Source organism: Convolutriloba macropyga, chromosome 6, assembly GCF_964194025.1.
Source record: "Convolutriloba macropyga chromosome 6, txConMacr16.3, whole genome shotgun sequence".
NCBI classification, from domain to species: Eukaryota; Metazoa; Xenacoelomorpha; order Acoela; family Convolutidae; genus Convolutriloba; species Convolutriloba macropyga.
In genome coordinates, this window is record NC_134473.1 from 828,933 (window position 1) to 848,124 (window position 19,192).

General features: G+C 41.9%; 1 protein-coding gene across 1 annotated transcript in view; it reads left to right on the plus strand.

The window, feature by feature from the left end:
• Window positions 1-17,744, plus strand: part of LOC142341423 (uncharacterized) — a 53,619-nt gene extending 35,875 nt beyond the window's left edge. The window contains exons 13-14 of the mRNA XM_075392354.1: window positions 23-120; window positions 17,252-17,744. Of these exons, the coding sequence (XP_075248469.1) occupies window positions 23-120; window positions 17,252-17,579 (426 nt within the window). The 3' untranslated portion in view covers window positions 17,580-17,744. The remainder of the gene's footprint in view (window positions 1-22; window positions 121-17,251) is intronic.
• The last annotated feature ends 1,448 nt before the right edge of the window (window positions 17,745-19,192 follow it).

The following is a 19,192-nucleotide window of genomic DNA, read 5'->3' on the forward strand; positions in this document are numbered from 1 at the left end:
ATTGGGTGTTGTGTTTGTGTAGGATGAGGAGGAGAGTGGTCTTACAGACTGGGAGAGATATGCGAATGAGGAATACGAGAGACTCGTCAGTGAGGAAGGAGGAGACCAAGAGTCATACATGTTAGTACGCTACCAACACCACCCTCACTAATACGATTACTGCTACGAGGGTTCTCCCAACTGGACCCTTAATAGAAACCATACGAAAGACCATAAATATTTATCAAAAATCAGAAGAGCCTCAAATGTTTAATTGCTCTTGAACGTAGTTCATAGCAATTGTTGTAAATGTGTGTGTCTTTTTTTATGCTTGACAATTTCGCTTGACAAATTGTAAATGTGTGTGAATTTTTGCTTGACAATTTTGACTTTTCGAGTGACTTTTACGCCGTTGACTTTTTGCATTTCGAGTGATCTGAAGTTCCCTCTCAATCACAATTTCAAGCAGCTGAACTCAATTGGCGACAATTTAATACTAAAAGTCAAATGAAAAATGCGCCGAAACTGGTGTCATTTTTTACTTTAAATCTTTATAGTGGTATATGTTAACCTCTAATGTGGTTATTTGAAGCCCACTATATAACTTCTTAGTCCCATTTAGGCTGCCCCCCCCCCCCCGACTGAAACAGGCTGCAATTGATTAGAGCTCCCACTAGTCGATCAAGAGCAATTCTTCCGACGCGAGTGGTTTTGCGGCGTGAATTTTTTCGCTCTAATTTTAAAGTAGAGTGAGAAAACGGTGTTAGAACAAACATTCGCTTCTCGCTAGTTGTTTTTTGTTCACATATGGCAATTTTACGTTGATTTTTACTGTTTTTTCGATTTTTTGATCGGATTTTTTTCTAAATGGTTTTGCCAATTCATTCACAGCTCATTCTAGGCATAATTTTTTGTTTGACTTAAATTTTAATTTCTCGCTAGTGGTTTTTTTTGTTCACATGCGGCATTTTGACATTGATTTTCTGTTTTTTTCTTATTATTTTGATCTGATTTCTTAAAAATGGTTTTCTTAATTCACTCGTCCATTCTAGGTCTAGTTTTTCTGTTTAGTCAATAAAAATTCTTTGAATTGTACGTCAGGTCTTGTCCTGCTATGTTTTTTTCTTCGTCGAATAAAAAAATGTTGCGCTTTACCTCATCTTGCCGCTTTTTCAACATTTTGCGTGATATCTTTTTGACTTCTCTAGGCTAGTTTCTCTCTTCTCTCATTCTGCTAAAAGTGATTTTGAACATCAGTAGCTCAGCAAAGCAATTCAAAATGAACAGAGTCAGTATAAAAAATTGAGGTCAGAAGTAGAAACGGGATAAACCCATAAAACCCAATTTTAGATGCCCGCTATTTGAACGTCGTTCCTATAAGTCTTAGTTACCATCTCTAATGCTTATTGGTATTGATAGTAGCCCCGGTAGCCTCTCTCTAAGAAACAGAAGTACGTTATGTTCAACTACGAAATGTCATCAAAATAAATCGGACTTAAAAAATGTTTTTGTACAAAAATCTTTTTTTTTTCATATCTTTTATTCTTTCAATCTCAATCATGCTTATTGGAATCAACGGCGGCTATTTTCCGGCAATCTGCCGGGTATGTTTTAGTTTGTTCTTGCTATGAGTCCTTGGGCGACGTTGTATCTATAAACTACACGCCATCGTAGTATCTATGAGCCTTTTACTCTGCATGTCCCCCACTACCCTCGGTTCGGCGACCTGTTAATGAATTTTATTTACCACAAAACGCCGTGTATTGTTTTTGCAGAAGATTACAGAAATGTTTATTGAATGTTGAGATTCATTGGAAAAAGTTGCTTAATTTTTCCAGTGTAATTAATTGCTCTTGACGGACGTTTGAGTCTTCAATGCAAAATTTTTGCTGGACCATTTTTTAGCTGCGAAACTGTAAGCTGAGTGTAGATTTATCGGTGTTACTGCTTTTACTACTTGAAGAGAGGTATTGAGATTCTACAGGTTCTTACGACAACAAGAGTAGTATTGAGATTCTACAGGTTTTTATAATCCAAAAATTTTTTAATTGCTCTCAAAAGAAGTTTGTAGCAATTATATTAGTCCTGTTGGTCTTTTTATGCAATTTTTCGCTTGACCAATTTTTCGTCCGACCCATTTGACTTTTTGTCCTCAAAAACGGGATAAACAGGTGGCACACAGCGGGCAGTAAGTTCTCTTAGAGCATTTCAGCTCACCAGTCTCCAAGTATATGACTCACAGAAAGTGTTTTGGAGACTTATACTTATAGTGCGAAGGGTGGTTCTTAGAGGTTGACCCCCAACAACCACCCCCCTCAGTTCACCCCCCCCCCCCCCCTGCACATCGATCAGGTCGTAAAGGCAGCCAAAGACCCCCTCCCAACATGCCCCCATGTTGCCCCCAGTGCCCCCCCCCCCCGCTGCGCTCACTTCATGTCCCCTCAATTAAGGTAAATGTAGCTTCACTAAACCGTGGCTAGCTACCGACGAAGCCAACCGCTCGCCGGTCGTTTGAGAGTCATTCGCCCGACGTGAGTCGGCTATGTTTGATTGTATTTGTAAAAAGTATTATGTGACTTTTCAAGTTTTTTTATATGCTGTGGCTAACGGTTTCGGCTTGTAGTTATAAAGTTTTCTTAGGTTAGCGGCACTGGTTTTTACAATTCTTAATTTCTGGCAATTTTTCAGATTTGCCTGTTTTTTTTTGTCTGTCATTCATTACCACCAGTTTGATGTATTGTGCTCATTATAAGGACAAATTGATTCAATATTTCAGAAATTTTTCTCAGTTTTAGGGATTTCTAAAACACTAAATCTTGGAAAAAGAAATTTTTAAATTTCTTTGAGATATTTTTGTTTATTTTTGTGCATATATGATATGGTCTTTGTTGACTGTCTGTCTGTCTGTCTGTCATTTTAAGAAGTTGTCTACAAATAGCAGTCCCTCCTTCCCATCCCAATTACAGAACCCGCCACCTACCTAACTGGTTAATTTTTTTTATATAGGTTAGGTAAGTTTAGAAAATATTTTGAGCGCGGTATTCTACCGGTATGTTTTTTTTTCACTTCAAAGATATTGAATTGTATTGGGGTGCTGTCTCTTTTTAAAATTTGTGCTCTGTCTTAATAGATAGCCGCCCTCATCTTCTCAGCAGGCTATCAAAGTGGGCCTATTTTTTACTCAGTCAAACAAAAACGGGATAAACAAGTAACGCTCGGGAGGGCATTTAGTTCTCTTTGAGCCTTACTCCTCACCAGTCTGAGTATGCGATTCACCGGAAGTCTGAGTATGTTTTGAGTTGACAATTTCATTTTACGGGTGTGACTAGTGGTTGAGTCTGACAACCCTTCAGTCACTCCCAACGGCAGACCCCCCGTCCACCCTGTTGTGGTTATTGATGTAGCCGTCCACATCTTGTTTGACCCTCCATCAGGATCCAGGTGTGGGCGGGGTTCTCGTCAGAATTGTTCAGTAGATGCTTGGTTGCTTCGTTGATGTTTGGTCAAGTTTGGTGCTCGGCATAGTGGGAGATGCTTCCAAAAGAGAGAGGAAAGAAGAGAGAAGAGGAAAAGAAGAATAAGAAGCCCCGTAGCACCGTGGGGTTGGAAGCATGCCACTGGTGGTCATAGATCAGTCTTTGATTTCGAAGGACAGAGAGAGACTCCTGTGGCCATTCCGCAAAGGGGGGAGCGGTGAGGCTAGGCTATACCGGAGGTTTCCGCAATTAAGGCGGTTCCCTGTCAGCACGCTGGTTCGAGGTTTAGGTTGCTGTACTTTGTGTCTTCCCCATAGTGATGTTTTTTTAATGGGGTTGCATTTGCAGGGCAGTTGAAGAGATGTTCTGTGTTATGCGGGAAGCCTTGACACAGAGGACATTCATCTGGGATATCGGTGTCGACTGCGTTTGTAGTTTTGAAGGATGGTACTGTAGCCTGAGTGAAGCTGTGAAAGCATGCATTTAGTCTCCCTACTCAGGACTTCCCCTTCCTTTGCAACTTGGGGGGGGGCTCCCCTAACAGCTTTGATGGATGCTTGGTTGCATTTCAGCTGCTTTTCTGTGGAGTTCGGTCAGGCCCTTGTACAAACTCATGGTAGTTCTGCCCTGTTGAATGTATTTGTCTAGATCTTGCCCCCATGCAGAAGATGTGGGCGAATATCACGTTGACCTGCTGCTTGGATAGTAGTTCATTGTGTTCCTTCTCATGCAGGATATTCGTTTCCACGTGCATGTGGTTAATCGGGACCATTCTGGTGTTACCGGTTGCAATACGTAGAGCCGCATTTTGTTTGACTTGCAGGTTTCTCCAGTTCGTGTCACTCAGGGTGGGGCTCCAGATCGGAACCGCGTAGTTGAGGACATATCTTCTAATTGCTTTGTAGGAGGTAGTTAGGGTTTCTTTGGAGCTTTTTCAAGATGTTGTTCCTCGATTGAACTTTGTCCCCTGTGATCTTGGCATGCTGTGTGAACTTCATCATGTTATCAAAGGTTAACCCCAGTTCTTGCAGACTGGGATCTTTTCGGCTTTGATGAAGACTTGGGGATCTGTGTTGATTTCTTTGGACCATGTGGTGAAGAGAGTGGTGGTTGATTTTCGGCGGAGAGGACGAGTCTTCGCTTTTCTAACCACTCACTTACCTCAGCGAGGTACTTGTTTAACCTGTCTGGTAGATCATCAACATGAGGTCCTGAGGTGGTGACTGTTATATCGTCAGCGTATTTTATTAGGCTGATTTTACCCGGTGGTGTGGGGAGAGACAGCATGTAGAGAATGGAGAGGAGAGTGGAAAGTGCTCCTCCTTGATGAACCCCTTGTTTGACTTTCCGCATCTTTGAAGATGCAACTCCATTCTCTACAAACGTTCAACGGTCTTGTAAGTAGGACATTAGCCAACGTTTCAGGTGATTGGGAAGGCTTGTGTTGCAGATGTCATGCCCCAGAGTTCCGTGTGAGACCGTGTCGAAGTCCACACTCCCCCAACCTGCCGATTTGGACCACCCTCTCGTCTGGCTCGAATTTCTAATTTTTTGTTTAGTTAATATTCTTGGCTGTTTTGTTCATCGATTGACCTGAAGGTTTTTTGTTTTTCGTGAGTGGAGTGAAAAATTTGCTATATGCGAGCGATTTTTGTCTCGTGCAGCTTTTTCGAAACAGTTTAATAGTTCTAACCTTTTTTTGGTTTTGAAACAGTTACTGTTAGTAACTAAATAAATCTAAGCGAGAATATTAACCAATCAGAATCGAGTATTTAAATTACGTATAGAATTGCGTCTAATATACATAAAAAGTTCCGGAAAAGTTCGTATAACCTAATTTTAAGTAAATAATACCATGATATGTATCGAATAAGGCGGTTTTAGGCTTAATATTTTTAGGTTCTCTAGACGATTGTTGATCGATTATGAACTGATTCTGACGTCAATGACATCAGACAAAAAACCAGTAAAAGAGCATCAAAAAAACCTTGCCGTCTAAACTCTCACTAGTTGCTATGATCGTACTGATGCTTATACGTTGTTGGATTGTACTTTGCTTGCATAGACGTTGCTCTACTAATATCGTTTTGAATTGAATCCTAAACGAAAGAGTGGTTTTACACCTTTATATTGGTACCGCGAAAAAACAAAAGGACCGGAGGGAAAGCCTTTAGGACCGACATCTACTGTTTCGTGGACACAATATCTTTGCATTCACCTCAGTTGTCACAAATACATCTTTACTTAAAGATTGGAATGAGAAGTTGCAATGTGTAGTGAAGCAGAAAATGTTCGATAATCTCAAAGAGACATATGAGTGGTACACTGATGTCTCTATGGACACAAAAAATTCAGAGTCAGAGTTGAACACTGAGCTCCGGTACCGTGGGTATACCCAGATGGGGAGGAACTCATCCGAACACGCCATACAATCATCGTGAGGCAGTGAAAGCGATAAAGCACGAACTGGTGGGTTGGTTCTCTACTTTCCAGGACTCAGTCATGATAAAGTGCGACTTCTGTTCCATTTGGTTGGCAAGTACACGCATCTATTGTCCTATAGCTTGGCAAATGACGAAAAAACTGAAAGACTGTAACAAAAAATACCTTAATATTTTGCAGTAAATTCATAAGTCTAACACAAAATTTAGACGGCAAGAAACCCACCCCTGAACTATTCTTTGGATATCGCATGAGGTAGTAAAATTTAACTACGCAAACCTAATTTTTTGAGACAAAAAAACCTCGATCTTGAAAATTTTTTGTCGAATTATCGAAAATTTGCAAAAAGGTGATTAAGTCGGTTCGTATATCAAAAAATTACCTCTGATATAGAGAAAATCGAGAAAACATTATGCTAAATTGTTCAATTTTGAAAGTTTTTGGTCAATTTTGATGCAATTCTAAAAAACTTTATAAAATCAATACCGAATTTTGAGAAACCGTATTTTCAAGCTTAAAACTGTCCAGTTTACTTGATTACCGTTCCGTAATCAAGAATTTGCAAAAAAATTGACCAAATTTTGAAAAAATTGGACGAAAGCATAAAATTTTGACAAATTTGTCAACTTTTTGATTTTTCCAACAAGAAGGTTCGTTAATTGAGTGAAACTCATTACACAGAAAAAGATGTGAAAATTTTTCACAACCTCCGGCCTACAAAAAATTATCGAATTCCCATAATTTTTCTCGTCGCTCGTTTATATACCGTTTTTCGTCAGCGTTCTTTTCGTTCTTTAACTTTACAATTCTCCGTTTTCCGTTTTTGTCAATACGCCGCTCTCCCAAAACTTCGCTTTTCGTTTTCTTCACTTTTTTTCCGATTTTCGATGTAGTATGTCATATGTGATGAAGTATGTTGTTGTTTTTGCTGTAGTTTGTTGAGTAATCTAGTATGCTGGTTTGTTGTTTAGGTCTTATAGCTTTCTAGGGTGTGACTTAAGTTTATTCTCGAGTTTCAGCTGGATTTGCCTTTGACTTTTCGACTTTACTAATTTACTAGCCTTCCTGTTGTAGTACATTAATTTTTACTGCTGTATGTTTGCGTGTAACTGTATCCTTGTTAGTTGGTTTGGTCTTTTGACTTCTAGGGTGTGACTTAAGTTTATTCTCGAGTTACGGCTAGATTGTTTCTTCACTTTTCCAGCTTTCATAGACTACAAAAGCGCTGCATATTAATTAATATTTGCTGTAGTTTGTTTAATATTGTTGGTATGCTGATCGGTTGTTTAGGTTTGATTATTGCTAGGGTGTGACTTAAGTTTGTTCTGGAGTTACGGCTAGTAATTTTCTTTGCTCTTTTTGCATCCTTTTAGTATACTACTATTTGCCGTAATTTAGTTTGTTATTTTCATATGTTAAGCCTCATAATGACTTGTGCTAGTTTGTCTCTTGCAGTAGCATCTCTCCTTCTCCCTAGGGTGTGACTTAAGTTTGTTCTGGAGTTACGGCTAGTTTGTTTGGTTGAGTTTGTTGCTGTGGTCTGCTAGCATAGTGGTTCACGACCTCCCCGCTCGCTGGGTAATCGTCTCCCGCCCGTTCCGACCCGCCTTTCCGTTTCGTTGCGCGCTACTCGCTCAACGCCTCCGTTCTGCCAGTCTCGTTTCTTCGTGCGTCGCTCGTTCAGCGTTTCCGTCCCGTCCGTTGCGTCGCCCGTTTACTACCCGCGTTTTCGCCAGTTCCATTCCGTTCCCTGTTGCGTTGCGCGCCGTTCGCCCGTCCTTCCCGCCCCGTCCGCTTCGTTTCCCGTTTCGTCGTGCTTCGTCCACCCAGTCCTCTTTCCCCGGTTGCCGGTGTTCCTGTTTAGTCTCACGTTGCTTTCAAGCACGTTAGACGCACTCTATAATTTCTTACTCACTTTCGCCGAGTAATTCATTACTCGGTAACTTCTTTTCTACTCTTCGACGTCTTGATTATCAAGTCGTCGTCATTTGGGTTCGGTATAACCCTCTTTCCACGTGTTTGGTTGAAAGTTACTCCACATTGATAAATTAGCCATTTCAATATCATGGCCGAACAGCAAGAAAAATTGAAAAAGCTCTTTAATGCAAGATCTAATCTAGAATCTGAGTTATGTAACATCCATAAGGACATCACAGATGCCATAGATCGTCAAGACAGGAAGGTTAAAGTTGAACGCTTGGTTTCTAAGTTGAAGGATGTCTTCAGTAAACTGGTGCAGAAGAATGAAGAACTATTTGACTTAGCCAGTAAAGCGGAGAACCCAGATTCAATTTACCCTGTCCTTGAGCAATGGTTGGATGATAAAACCAAGAACAATGATAAATTCTTGCTTGCGGCTAGAAGCTATATTGACTCAGTTGCTGACCGAGACACCGTATGTGAGGGCATTAATCCTCAAGGGCAGTCTAAGAGAAGCTCACTTCGAACAGCATCATTAATGTCTAGCCAGCGTAAACATGACTTTCTAATAGCAAAACTAAAACGTGAAGAGGCTGAGAAACAAGAACAAGCTGCCATGCGCCTCGCTAAACAAAAACACGAAATTGCCATGAGAAAAAAGGAGCTTGAAATACAAATGGAACAGATGGCACTTCACAAGAATTGGAGGAAGACCACCGCCAGCGTGTTGCATCAGCTAAATTAGATGAGGCTGATTTAATGGATAATCATTCATTGTTTAGTCACCACTCAAGTGAACTGAATTTGTTTAAAGATAGGGGATCAGATAGAAGTCAGGGACTTGTTCAGGATTGGGTAAATTCGTTTCCCGCAGGTAATTCAAGTGAGTTAAACTTTTCTCGTCCTGGTTCAGCAACCGCCGACCCTCCTGTTAAAGATACTTCCCCTAGTAATCCTCCAGAAAACCCAAGTAATGTTGCCGATAACTTACATCATCTTGAAATGCTTTCTCAGTACACACGGCCAGGAGTTGCAATTTCTGTTGCCCAGCAGGAAGCTTTGTATCGGGAATATCTCCAGGCTCAACTGCAGCAATCACTCATTGATCAAAGGGCACATAGTCCCTTAGGCAGTGGTGAAGTGAACCAAGTACCAGTCGACGTACAAAATGTCGCACTCCCACCACCTCAACCACCTATGCAACCTCCCCGGCCACCGACACCCGTTATGGCACCAACGAACTCCATCTTTGTACCTGATTTTTCAACAAATCCACAAGTAAATCAATTCTTGGGTCCAAAAAGCTCCAGTGTGCCTTGCCAATTACATATGTCAATGCCTCATGTTCAACAACAACAGAATCTAACTCAAAGTAACATTCCACACCAAACACAAGTCCCTATTGCCCATTCCCCGCATAAGGTCCCTCCACCTCTAAACCCACTCGTGAACCCGCCTCCCGTGTTCCCATCTCAACATCTATTTATTCCTCAGCCTCCCGTGATTCCGTCGCCCCCTCCAGCGAGCACAGCAACATACTTACCCGTCCCCAACATTCCACAACAAAACATTGTCCGTTCACCTCAAGCCCGCCTGTTGCCATGCCCTACCGCACCCAAACTTCCCCTTAACCGTAACTCCGATTTAAATTTGTGGCGTTTCCCTCAGAATATTCTCCCAAACGTAAACCAGGCGAAAAATAATGCAACCGTCTATAACAACGTTCAATCTAACCTACCCCCAAGCACAGCTAACCCCACCATCAGCCATCCCATCTTGCAAATGAGTGCACAACATAATCCAAAAAGCAACTACGCAGCTAACTGTAGCATCCCTGCTAACCCCTTTAGTACAACTACTAACATCGCGCCACCTTTCGTCACGCCGGTTATACATCCAACATACGGGCATACTGCTCCGATACCATTGTGTTGGGGTGGCCCACCGCATCCCACGCCTCCAGCGCCAGCATCTGAAAATGCAAGCTTGATTAAGGCATTCACTGACGCCTTATCTAGCAAGAGGAATGACCCACTACCCGAATGGAAGTTGTCACAATACAGTGGGGATCCTCTACAGTGGCACGAATGGTATGGTCAGTTTAAAAGCGCAATTGACTCTCAGTCCTTAACTGATGATGTAAAATTGACATACCTTAAGACCCTCGTAACAGGTAAAGCTAAAACAGCTATAGCTGAGTTCGCCTACTGCGGCGCAATGTACAAAGACGCACTGAGGACCTTAGAACGTAAATTTGGCCAACCACAGGCGGTTGTAAGTGCACATTTGGACAAACTCAACAGCTTTCCACCACTGAAGATGCACAATAGCGATAACATCATTAACTACTCGGGGTGCATTTCAAGTCTCGTCGGGGTATTTAAATCGCTGTCATATGATTCGGATTTAAAGAGTGCTGCGCTTCTCAACACTGTCGTACAGAAGCTACCACCCAATATGAAGGAGTCATGGTCACTCTTCACGGTCAAAAAGCATTGGGTGAAACCTACTCTTCTTGATTTCAACGATTGGTTAAAAGAGAAGGCCGAAGCGCACGATTTAATGAAGAATACCGCAACTAAAGCAAGGACTGAGGATACCAACAACTCAGTAACAAGATCAAAAGTTGCTTCAAAGGCATTTGCTGCAAATACGCAACAGAAGAGTAACCCTAAGCCGCAACAGAGATCTCCGTCAACATCAATCTCTAGTTGCATTGTATGCAAAGGCAGCCACCGGTTGTGGGAATGCCGTGTCTTTAAGGAAAAGACCCCCACACAGAGAGCCAAGGTCGTGGCTGAAGCAAAGCTCTGTTTCTCTTGTTTGCGTGATAAACACATGTTTAGGCAATGCCCAAGTCCCCGTAAATGTAGGAAAGATGGTTGCAACAGCTCCCATAACACGCTACTTCATGGAGCTGAAAGGGTTTTTCCAGCTAAACCCTCAACAAACAACAACATCGATACTTCGAAGTCGAACGCAAGTACTAGTAGGCCATCTACTGGCCAACAGCAACCAAGCAAAACAACCACTTTGTCTTCCGTGACGGATGTCAAAGGCCTCCTTCAGGTCACGGAACTGAAAGTTAATAATTCTTCTGGTACTAGTACTACGGCGTTGGTTTTATGCGATACCGCTTGCAGTAACTCTTGGGTGTCCGATAGTCTCGCAGCTAGACTCGATTTGCAGGGTACCGCATTAAAACTGACCGTCAAGGGTATAAACACGGAAGAACTCATAGACACAAAGGTGGTTCAATTGACTGTGACACCTCATAAAGACCAAGACTTCGAAGCATTCACTGTGCGTCCCTACATGAGGGAAACATTAAACGTAGGTTCTGACATCATTGACGTCAAGTCCATGCAGGAAACTTACCCACATTTGGCAGTTCTAGATCCAGTAAGATATAGCTATGGAGAAATTGAGATGATACTTGGACAGGATGTCTACCATGCCATCCGCCCGTTAGAGTATTTTTCAGCCGACGAAAAGTGCTCACCGTTCGCTGTCCGCTTACCCATAGGTTGGGTTTTAAGTGGCCCACTCCCGTCAAGTTCAAGTTTAGTCTCCACGTGTTTCAAAGCCAATATTGAACAGGATTTTGAATTAGCTTGTCAAGTTAAATCTTGGTATGATATGGAATCGTACGGCGCGTTCAAGCAAGTTGACCCACGATCCGCAGCGGATGCTCGCGCGCAGGAAATACTTGAAACAACAACTTTCCATAACGGCCAAAGATACGATGTCGGTATGTTATGGGCTGATGACAAAATCCAGCTCCCAAATAACTACTTTTCGGCACTGGTACAACTCAAGTCTCTCGAAAAGCGGCTCTCGAGAGATACATCATTGAAAGAAAATTATGCTAATACCATTCGTGAAGACTTGGGAAAAGTTTACTTGATTACAGTCCCTGATTCTCACAAGGTCGAGCAGCGGTCGGATAAAGAGTGGTACCTACCACATCATCCCGTAATCAATCCGAACAAACCGGGGAAAGTGCGTAGGGTATTATTAAATGGTGCAGCAAAGTTCCACGGTACTTCTTTGAATAAATCTTTGCTCACTGGCCCCGACCTGCTCCAAAACCTAATCCATGTACTAATTAGGTTCCGTCAACATCAATTTGCCGTGTCCGCAGATATCGAGGGTATGTTCCTGCAAGTGGGTGTCCCTGATTGGGACCAGCCATCACTGCGTTTTTTGTGGCGGGAGGACCCCACAACAAATGTTGTAGTGTATCAATACACGCGCCATATATTCGGGGCTAAGACTCGCCCACATGCGCTAACTATGCACTGCAACGCACGGCCCGAGACAATGTTCTTCAGTACCCGGAAGCAACCAAAGCCGTCCTAGAAAACTTCTACATGGACGATTACTTGGATTCGGTGGAGTCACCTGAGAGGGCTCTCAAAAGATCGAAGGAGTTGGTGCAACTTCTCCATCTAGGTGGGTTCAAGCTTACTAAGTTCGTAAGCAATGTACCAAATCTGGCTGATCGAATTGATGGGTCACCTCAGTCCACCGAACCAAAAGTAATTGCCTCATCTAAGGAGGAATCTTCGCACGTGCTTGGGTTGAAATGGGATCACAACAATGATACTCTAGTTGTGAGTCGGGGTACCTCCAGTACAGTAACTAAGTCTTTAACACAACGCTTGGTATTGAGCCTAGTGTCTAAGGTGTTTGATCCCATCGGCTTAGTGGCACCATTTACTGTTGGTGCCCGATTGTTACTAAAGGACATCTGGCGTGTCAGCGGGCAGCACTGGGATGAAGAATTACCAAAAGACACTGTTGAAAGGTTCCTCGAATGGAGTGTAGAACTACCCAAGCTTGCAGAAATCACTATACCGAGGAGCTACTTTTCGGGAAACTTTCAACACCTGGAACTACACATGTTTGGCGATAGTTCCCAAGAGGTCTTCAGCGCTGTTGCATTTCTACGAGCTCGAGTAACTACTTCGAGTGGGCCCCAAACGGAGCTTGCGTTTGTCCTGGGTAAAGCTCGCGTAGCACCTATGAAGGTCATGACTGTTCCAAAGCTGGAATTACAGGCAGCGCTACTGGCCGCTCGATTGAAACAAGATATCTGTCGAGCTCTCACAGTAAAAGTCAACAGGGTTTTCATGTGGACCGACAGCACCACTGTCTTGCAATGGCTTAACTCTGCAACCAAGCACCCAATATTTATTGCAAACCGTGTTTGCGAAATCTTAGAACACACTAGCGTTGACGAATGGAACCACGTTGCCTCAAGCGATAATCCAGCAGATGCCGGTACTCGTGGTATGTCCGCTGAGGTTTTGCAATCAAGTAGCTGGGTGAGGGGTCCAGATTTCTTAAGAACCAAGGAATTCCCGTTCGAACCAAGCATCGAAGTAGTTAAAAACATCAAACTTGGTATAGTAACTAAGGAAACTGACGAAACCAATACATCATTGGCCGCATCCGTAACCAAGTCAACTAAAGAACCGCCCCCGCAACTAATTCCCTTCGATAAGTACAGTTCTTATCAGAAGTTGCTACGGATAACAGCGTACGCACTCCGCTTGTTACCTTCTCACGAATGTTACCGTAACGTCGATGGTAGCGTCATAGACCCCACGGAGCTTGACGAAGCCGAGAGTCATCTCCAGTATCTTGTGCAAGGGGAGTCATTCAATGCAGAGAGAAAAGATCTTCTCGAAAACAAACCCGTTAAACGGAGCAGCCGTATTGCCCCGTTTTCTCCCTTTATTGGGCCAAACCGTCTAATCCGATCGGCAGGCCGCATCAAGCGGTTGGTCGAAGTTGACTTTGATGTAAAACATCCTATCGTTCTGGACGCACGCCATGCATTTGTAAAGTTGTTCCTCAAGCACACCCACGTTAAACATCATCATCAGGGTATTGATTACCTGCGGGCAAAAGTACAAGAACGTTATGCCATCCTTAAATTACGCTCCTCACTACGTTCCATTAAATCTAACTGCCTTACGTGCAGGATGTTCCGCGCTGCCACTATTCAACCCATCATGGCTGACCTCCCAGTAGAAAGACTCGCATACCAGTCTCCTCCCTTCACGAACACCGGGGTTGACTACTTCGGCCCGTTTTACGTTACTGTACGTAGGACTACCGAGAAGAGGTGGGGTTTCCTCTTCACATGCTTAACTACTCGTGCCGTTCATGTTGAAATCGTTCCGTCCATGGACGCCAGTTCGTGTGTAATGGGAGTGGAGCGGTTCGTCTCCCGTCGGGGTACACCAGCCATTATTTGGTCAGACAATGGCACTAACTTTGTTGGCGCGGAAAAAGAACTACGCGAGAACATCGAAAAGTGGAACACCATCAACATCGCTGTAGAACTTGCCCACAAAGGCATCAAGTGGAGGTTCAACCCGCCCAGTGCGCCACACCAGGGTGGCATCTGGGAGAGGCTAGTACGTAGTTTTAAGCGCGTACTTTACACAATCCTTGGAACACGTCGCCTCACAGATGAGTTTTTAAATACCACTTTTTGTCTGGTCGAACATGCACTTAATTCACGTCCGCTAACGCCCGTAAGCGCCGACCCGTCCGACCTAGGAGCATTAACACCTAATCACTTTCTCCTCGGTAACCAAGCACGTAGTCTCCCGTCCATCATTGGCGTAGATGAGTTTGATCACCGTAAACGTTACGCCCGCGCGCAGTCTTACGCTAACGCTATTTGGTCTCGTTGGATCAAAGAATACGTACCGGCGCTGAACCGACGTTCCAAGTGGCAGACGCCTGCCGAGCATCACCTTAAGACCGGTGATTTGGTTTGGGTAATTGAAGAGACCAACCCAAGGGGTTACTACCCCACTGCTCGGATCACTGAACTTCGTTACGGTTCCGACAGCGTCGCATGCTCCGCCGTATTGCGCACGTCCTCCGGATCGCTCGTTCGCCCGCTTGTAAAATTAGTACCAATTCTCCCAACATCTTCTTCTGGGCCGGAGGATGTTAGTAACTAAATAAATCTAAGCGAGAATATTAACCAATCAGAATCGAGTATTTAAATTACGTATAGAATTGCGTCTAATATACATAAAAAGTTCCGGAAAAGTTCGTATAACCTAATTTTAAGTAAATAATACCATGATATGTATCGAATAAGGCGGTTTTAGGCTTAATATTTTTAGGTTCTCTAGACGATTGTTGATCGATTATGAACTGATTCTGACGTCAATGACATCAGACAAAAAACCAGTAAAAGAGCATCAAAAAAACCTTGCCGTCTAAACTCTCACTAGTTGCTATGATCGTACTGATGCTTATACGTTGTTGGATTGTACTTTGCTTGCATAGACGTTGCTATACTAATATCGTTTTGAATTGAATCCTAAACGAAAGAGTGGTTTTACACCTTTATAGTTACAGTAACTCGGAAATGTACATAAGGAGGCGAGACGATGGGAAGCAAATATATAAGATTTTTAGATGCAATTTTCAACTATTTCTGTCATTATGCTGTTTTAGACGCTTTTTTCTCAATTTTTGTATCCTTTTTCAATTTGTTTTTGTGTTTGAAGTTTTATATTGAACTGTTTGTTTTTTATAGCTGCAAATTTGTCAGCTGAGTGGAGCTATATAGCGGTGCGCTTTGTTTTCTGTTTCCTCGCCTGACGCTCTAATTTACATTTGTTCACAGAGCAAAAGCTGAAAAAGTCAAATTTTCTGAATGAATTAATTTCCTCTCACTAATAGCATATGCGTGCGTGACGTCATTTCCTACTCTCTTAGTAAAAGATGTTGGTTCATTTGCGTCATTTTGATCGTACATGACCTGCCTCACTCAATAAATTGACTTTTTCACTTAAAGACGTAAGGTTAATGTGAATTAGTTTAATGTTAAAGGGACTCATATGCGTAATGAAAGTAACTAATGAAAAGGCTTCTGTGAACGTGTTCTAACAGTCTTTATTAATTCACTCCGGATTGTTTTAGCTTCTAGAGTGGCGTTGATATTTTTTTCAATTTATATCTGTATCTGTTTCTATCTCTGTTATAAGGCAGGCAAGTCCTACTTTTGCAGCTATTCCGGCAATCTGCCGGCTATGTTTGACTTTGGCGACCTTTTCATTTGCTTGATTTAATTTTTGTTTTGGTAACGAAAATTGATTAAATTTTGACAAATATTATGACTGTTTTCTGCTTATTTTTTGTAAATAGCCGCACAGCGATAACTGGGGCTTTTATTGGCCTTCTCTTGGCTTTTTTATTTCGTCAAGATTTTTGTTACGAACATATGACGTCACAACCACTTCAAATCTGTTTTTTGTTCATTCTTTCATGCAATTTCAACTGACGTGCGTGCGTGACGTTTATTCTCACTCTTAGTGGAGTGAGTTTTTTTTGTTCATTGGCGTGATTAAGTTTTTGGTCACACGTGACTTACTCACTCTCAAAAATGACTTCCTCAGTTCAAAATTGACTTTTCTTCACTTCAATTTAAAGAGATAAGGTCAAGTGAGTGTGTGTCACTCTAAATGGGTTTATTTGGGAGCAGATAGTAGAAGCAGCAATAACTAATACAGGTTCTTTATCAAAATATAACATCGCATCCTTCAATGAAAAGTGAATGATTTTTTTGGTCTGTCTTCTTTTCCTTTTTTTAGACTGCAGATCTACGCAGCTATTGCGGCAATTTTCTGGCAATCTGCCAGCTATGTTTTTTCAGATTATTGGTATGTTTCTGGGTTCAACTATTTATCGTCAGCTTATTAAGATCTGTTCTTTGGATACTACATGGAACGTTTGAAAGTATTATTTATTCCTGTCGATGTTGTTCACCAATTAAAATCAATTCAAGCTGATATGCAAGCAAGTGAAAAATGACAAATGTACGCCGAGAAAGCGTTATTATACGGCCGCGGGTAAGAGGCACGGACATGGAAAGCGGTCAGCTGGGGCTCGCGAAAGCAGTGTCTTAAAAATTACTTATTTTGTTTCTTGAAGTACATTAAAAATTGAAAGGAATGCGCGCTTTCTTGTTACTGTTAACAATGCATTATTACTGAAATTTTACATAACGATTACATAATTTTCTCTTGCTTTTATGTCGACGTACTTTTACTTTTGCTTACTTTCCATTCGCTAACAATTATTCGCTTAGCAATCTGAGAGTGCCAGGAATTAGAACCGATTGAGAAAAAATAAGTAGAAAAAATGAGTAGGATGTAGCTTCGATATAGGCCATCGTCTAGCTATTGACAATTTCTGCGGGAAAATTCAGGAAAATGACAAATAGGAAAGTGGCATGGGAATTTATCTTCATTTCTTATTCTGCTAGGCGCCTACTCGGCTAGATGGACGTGTTCTTGCAGTATTTGATTAGTTGAATCGTGTCGGTTGTGACTTTGTTGGTAGTCTTTGTGGCTTTAATGCCGATTAGATTAATTAGAATTGGTTCACTTTAGGTCTTACGAGGACGACTTCGAACCCTCAGCGGGAGAGATTTCAGCCCCAACTACTTCACAAACAACGGCAACCAACAACTTTTCAATGTCAGCGATGAATTCAACTGACGTCACTCGATTGACGAGCAGTGAGCCGCAACAACACAACTACGTAATCGGAACAACTAACGAGCTGAATATTGGGAAAGAGGAACTCGATTACGACAATAGGCAAAAGGCAAAATCAACACCTGGTGCCATTCTGAATTATGACTCAATTGAAAGTGGAAATGCAGAAAAATTTATCGATAAACTTGATTTGGAGGTTCTCAACTTGGGCTCATCTTGAATTGATGATGATGATGAATAACAAAACTACAAATAGCCAAAAAGAGTTTTTACATTGATTAATGAATGACAGATAGCAACATATATGAAAGTACATGTTAATTTGTGTGAACTTTGTTTCAGTTGGAATTACAGTTTGTAATTAGCAATTTTAATCGTTTTTTTGCACAGAGTCCGATTAGCTACAAGGAATTGCGTGCAGGTTCGACATTTAGTGCAGGCGAGGAATTTTTAAGGCAGTTTTATTTGCTCTCGAACGAAGTTGATTTTTCGCATGACCACTTCGTCTGATCTTTTTAATATTTCGTTCTCAGAAACGAGATAACAGGTAACGCCAGAAGGGCATTTAGTTCTCTTGCAGCCTTTCAGCTTACTAGACTCTATGTATGCCTTTCACCCAAACTGTGTTGAGCAGACACGGAGGAGGGTGAAGCCATGGTGTGAATGGCGGCTCTCATTAATTGCTCTCAAAAGAAGTTCAGAAATTGTATTAGAGCTGGGCTCGCTCTTTTTTATGCTATTTTGCGTCAGACCCATTTGACTTATGGTCCTCAAAAACGGGATAAACAGGTAGTGCTCGGAGAGTATTAAGTGACCGAGCAGCTCCCTTAGAGCCTGACACCTTGCTGTTTTGAGACATTTTCAATGTCTGAAGGGCGGACATTGAAAGGGCACACCCACTCAATACCACACCTCAATTAAGCTAAAGCTAGCATCCCTAAGCTGCAATTAGCTATTCACTCGCTAGTTGTTTGAGAGCAATTTGACTGAGGTTTGTCGGTTATGCTTGTTAATAGCCGCCCTCATCTTCTCAGCCGGCTATTATTGCGCTCGTATTTTTTTTTAATAGCCGCCCTCATCTCAGCCGGCTATTATAGCGCTCCTATTTTTTACAATTCAAAGAACTTGAATTGTATTGGGGCGCTGTCTTTTTTTTTAAGATCTGTTCACACATTTTCATGATTTTTGAAGTCAAATTGGAGTAGTGATTTTGGTCACGCCGAAACAGGAAGTGGAGCGAAAAAGCGAGTGGTTTTGCGGCGTGAAATTTTTTCGCTACAAATTTAAAGTAGAGTGAGAAAACGGTGTTTGAACAAAAATTCGCTTTCTCGCTAGTGGTTTTTTGTTCACATGCGGCAATTTCAGTTTGATTTTTACTGTTTTTTCGATTTTTTGGATCGGATTTTTTTCTAAATGGTTTTTCCAATCCATTCATAGTCCTTTCTAGGTCTAGTTTTCTGTTTAGTCAATGAAAATTCTTTGAATTGTACGTCAGGACTTGTCCTGCTATGTTTTTTTACTTCGTCGAATAAAAAAATGTTTCGCTTTACCTCATTTTGCCGCCTTTTCAACATTTTGCGTGAAATCTTTTTGACTTCTCTAGGCTAGTTTCTCTCTTCTCTCATTCTGCTTATAGTGATTTTGAACATCAGTTGCTCAGCAAAGCAACTCAAAATGAACAGAGTCAGTATGAAAAATTGAAGTCAGAAATAGAAACGGGATAAACCCATAAAGCCCAATTTTAGATGCCCGCTATTTGAACGTCGTTCCTGTAAGTATTAGTTACCTCTCTCTAATGCTTATTGTTATTGATAGTAGCCCCTGTAGCCTCTC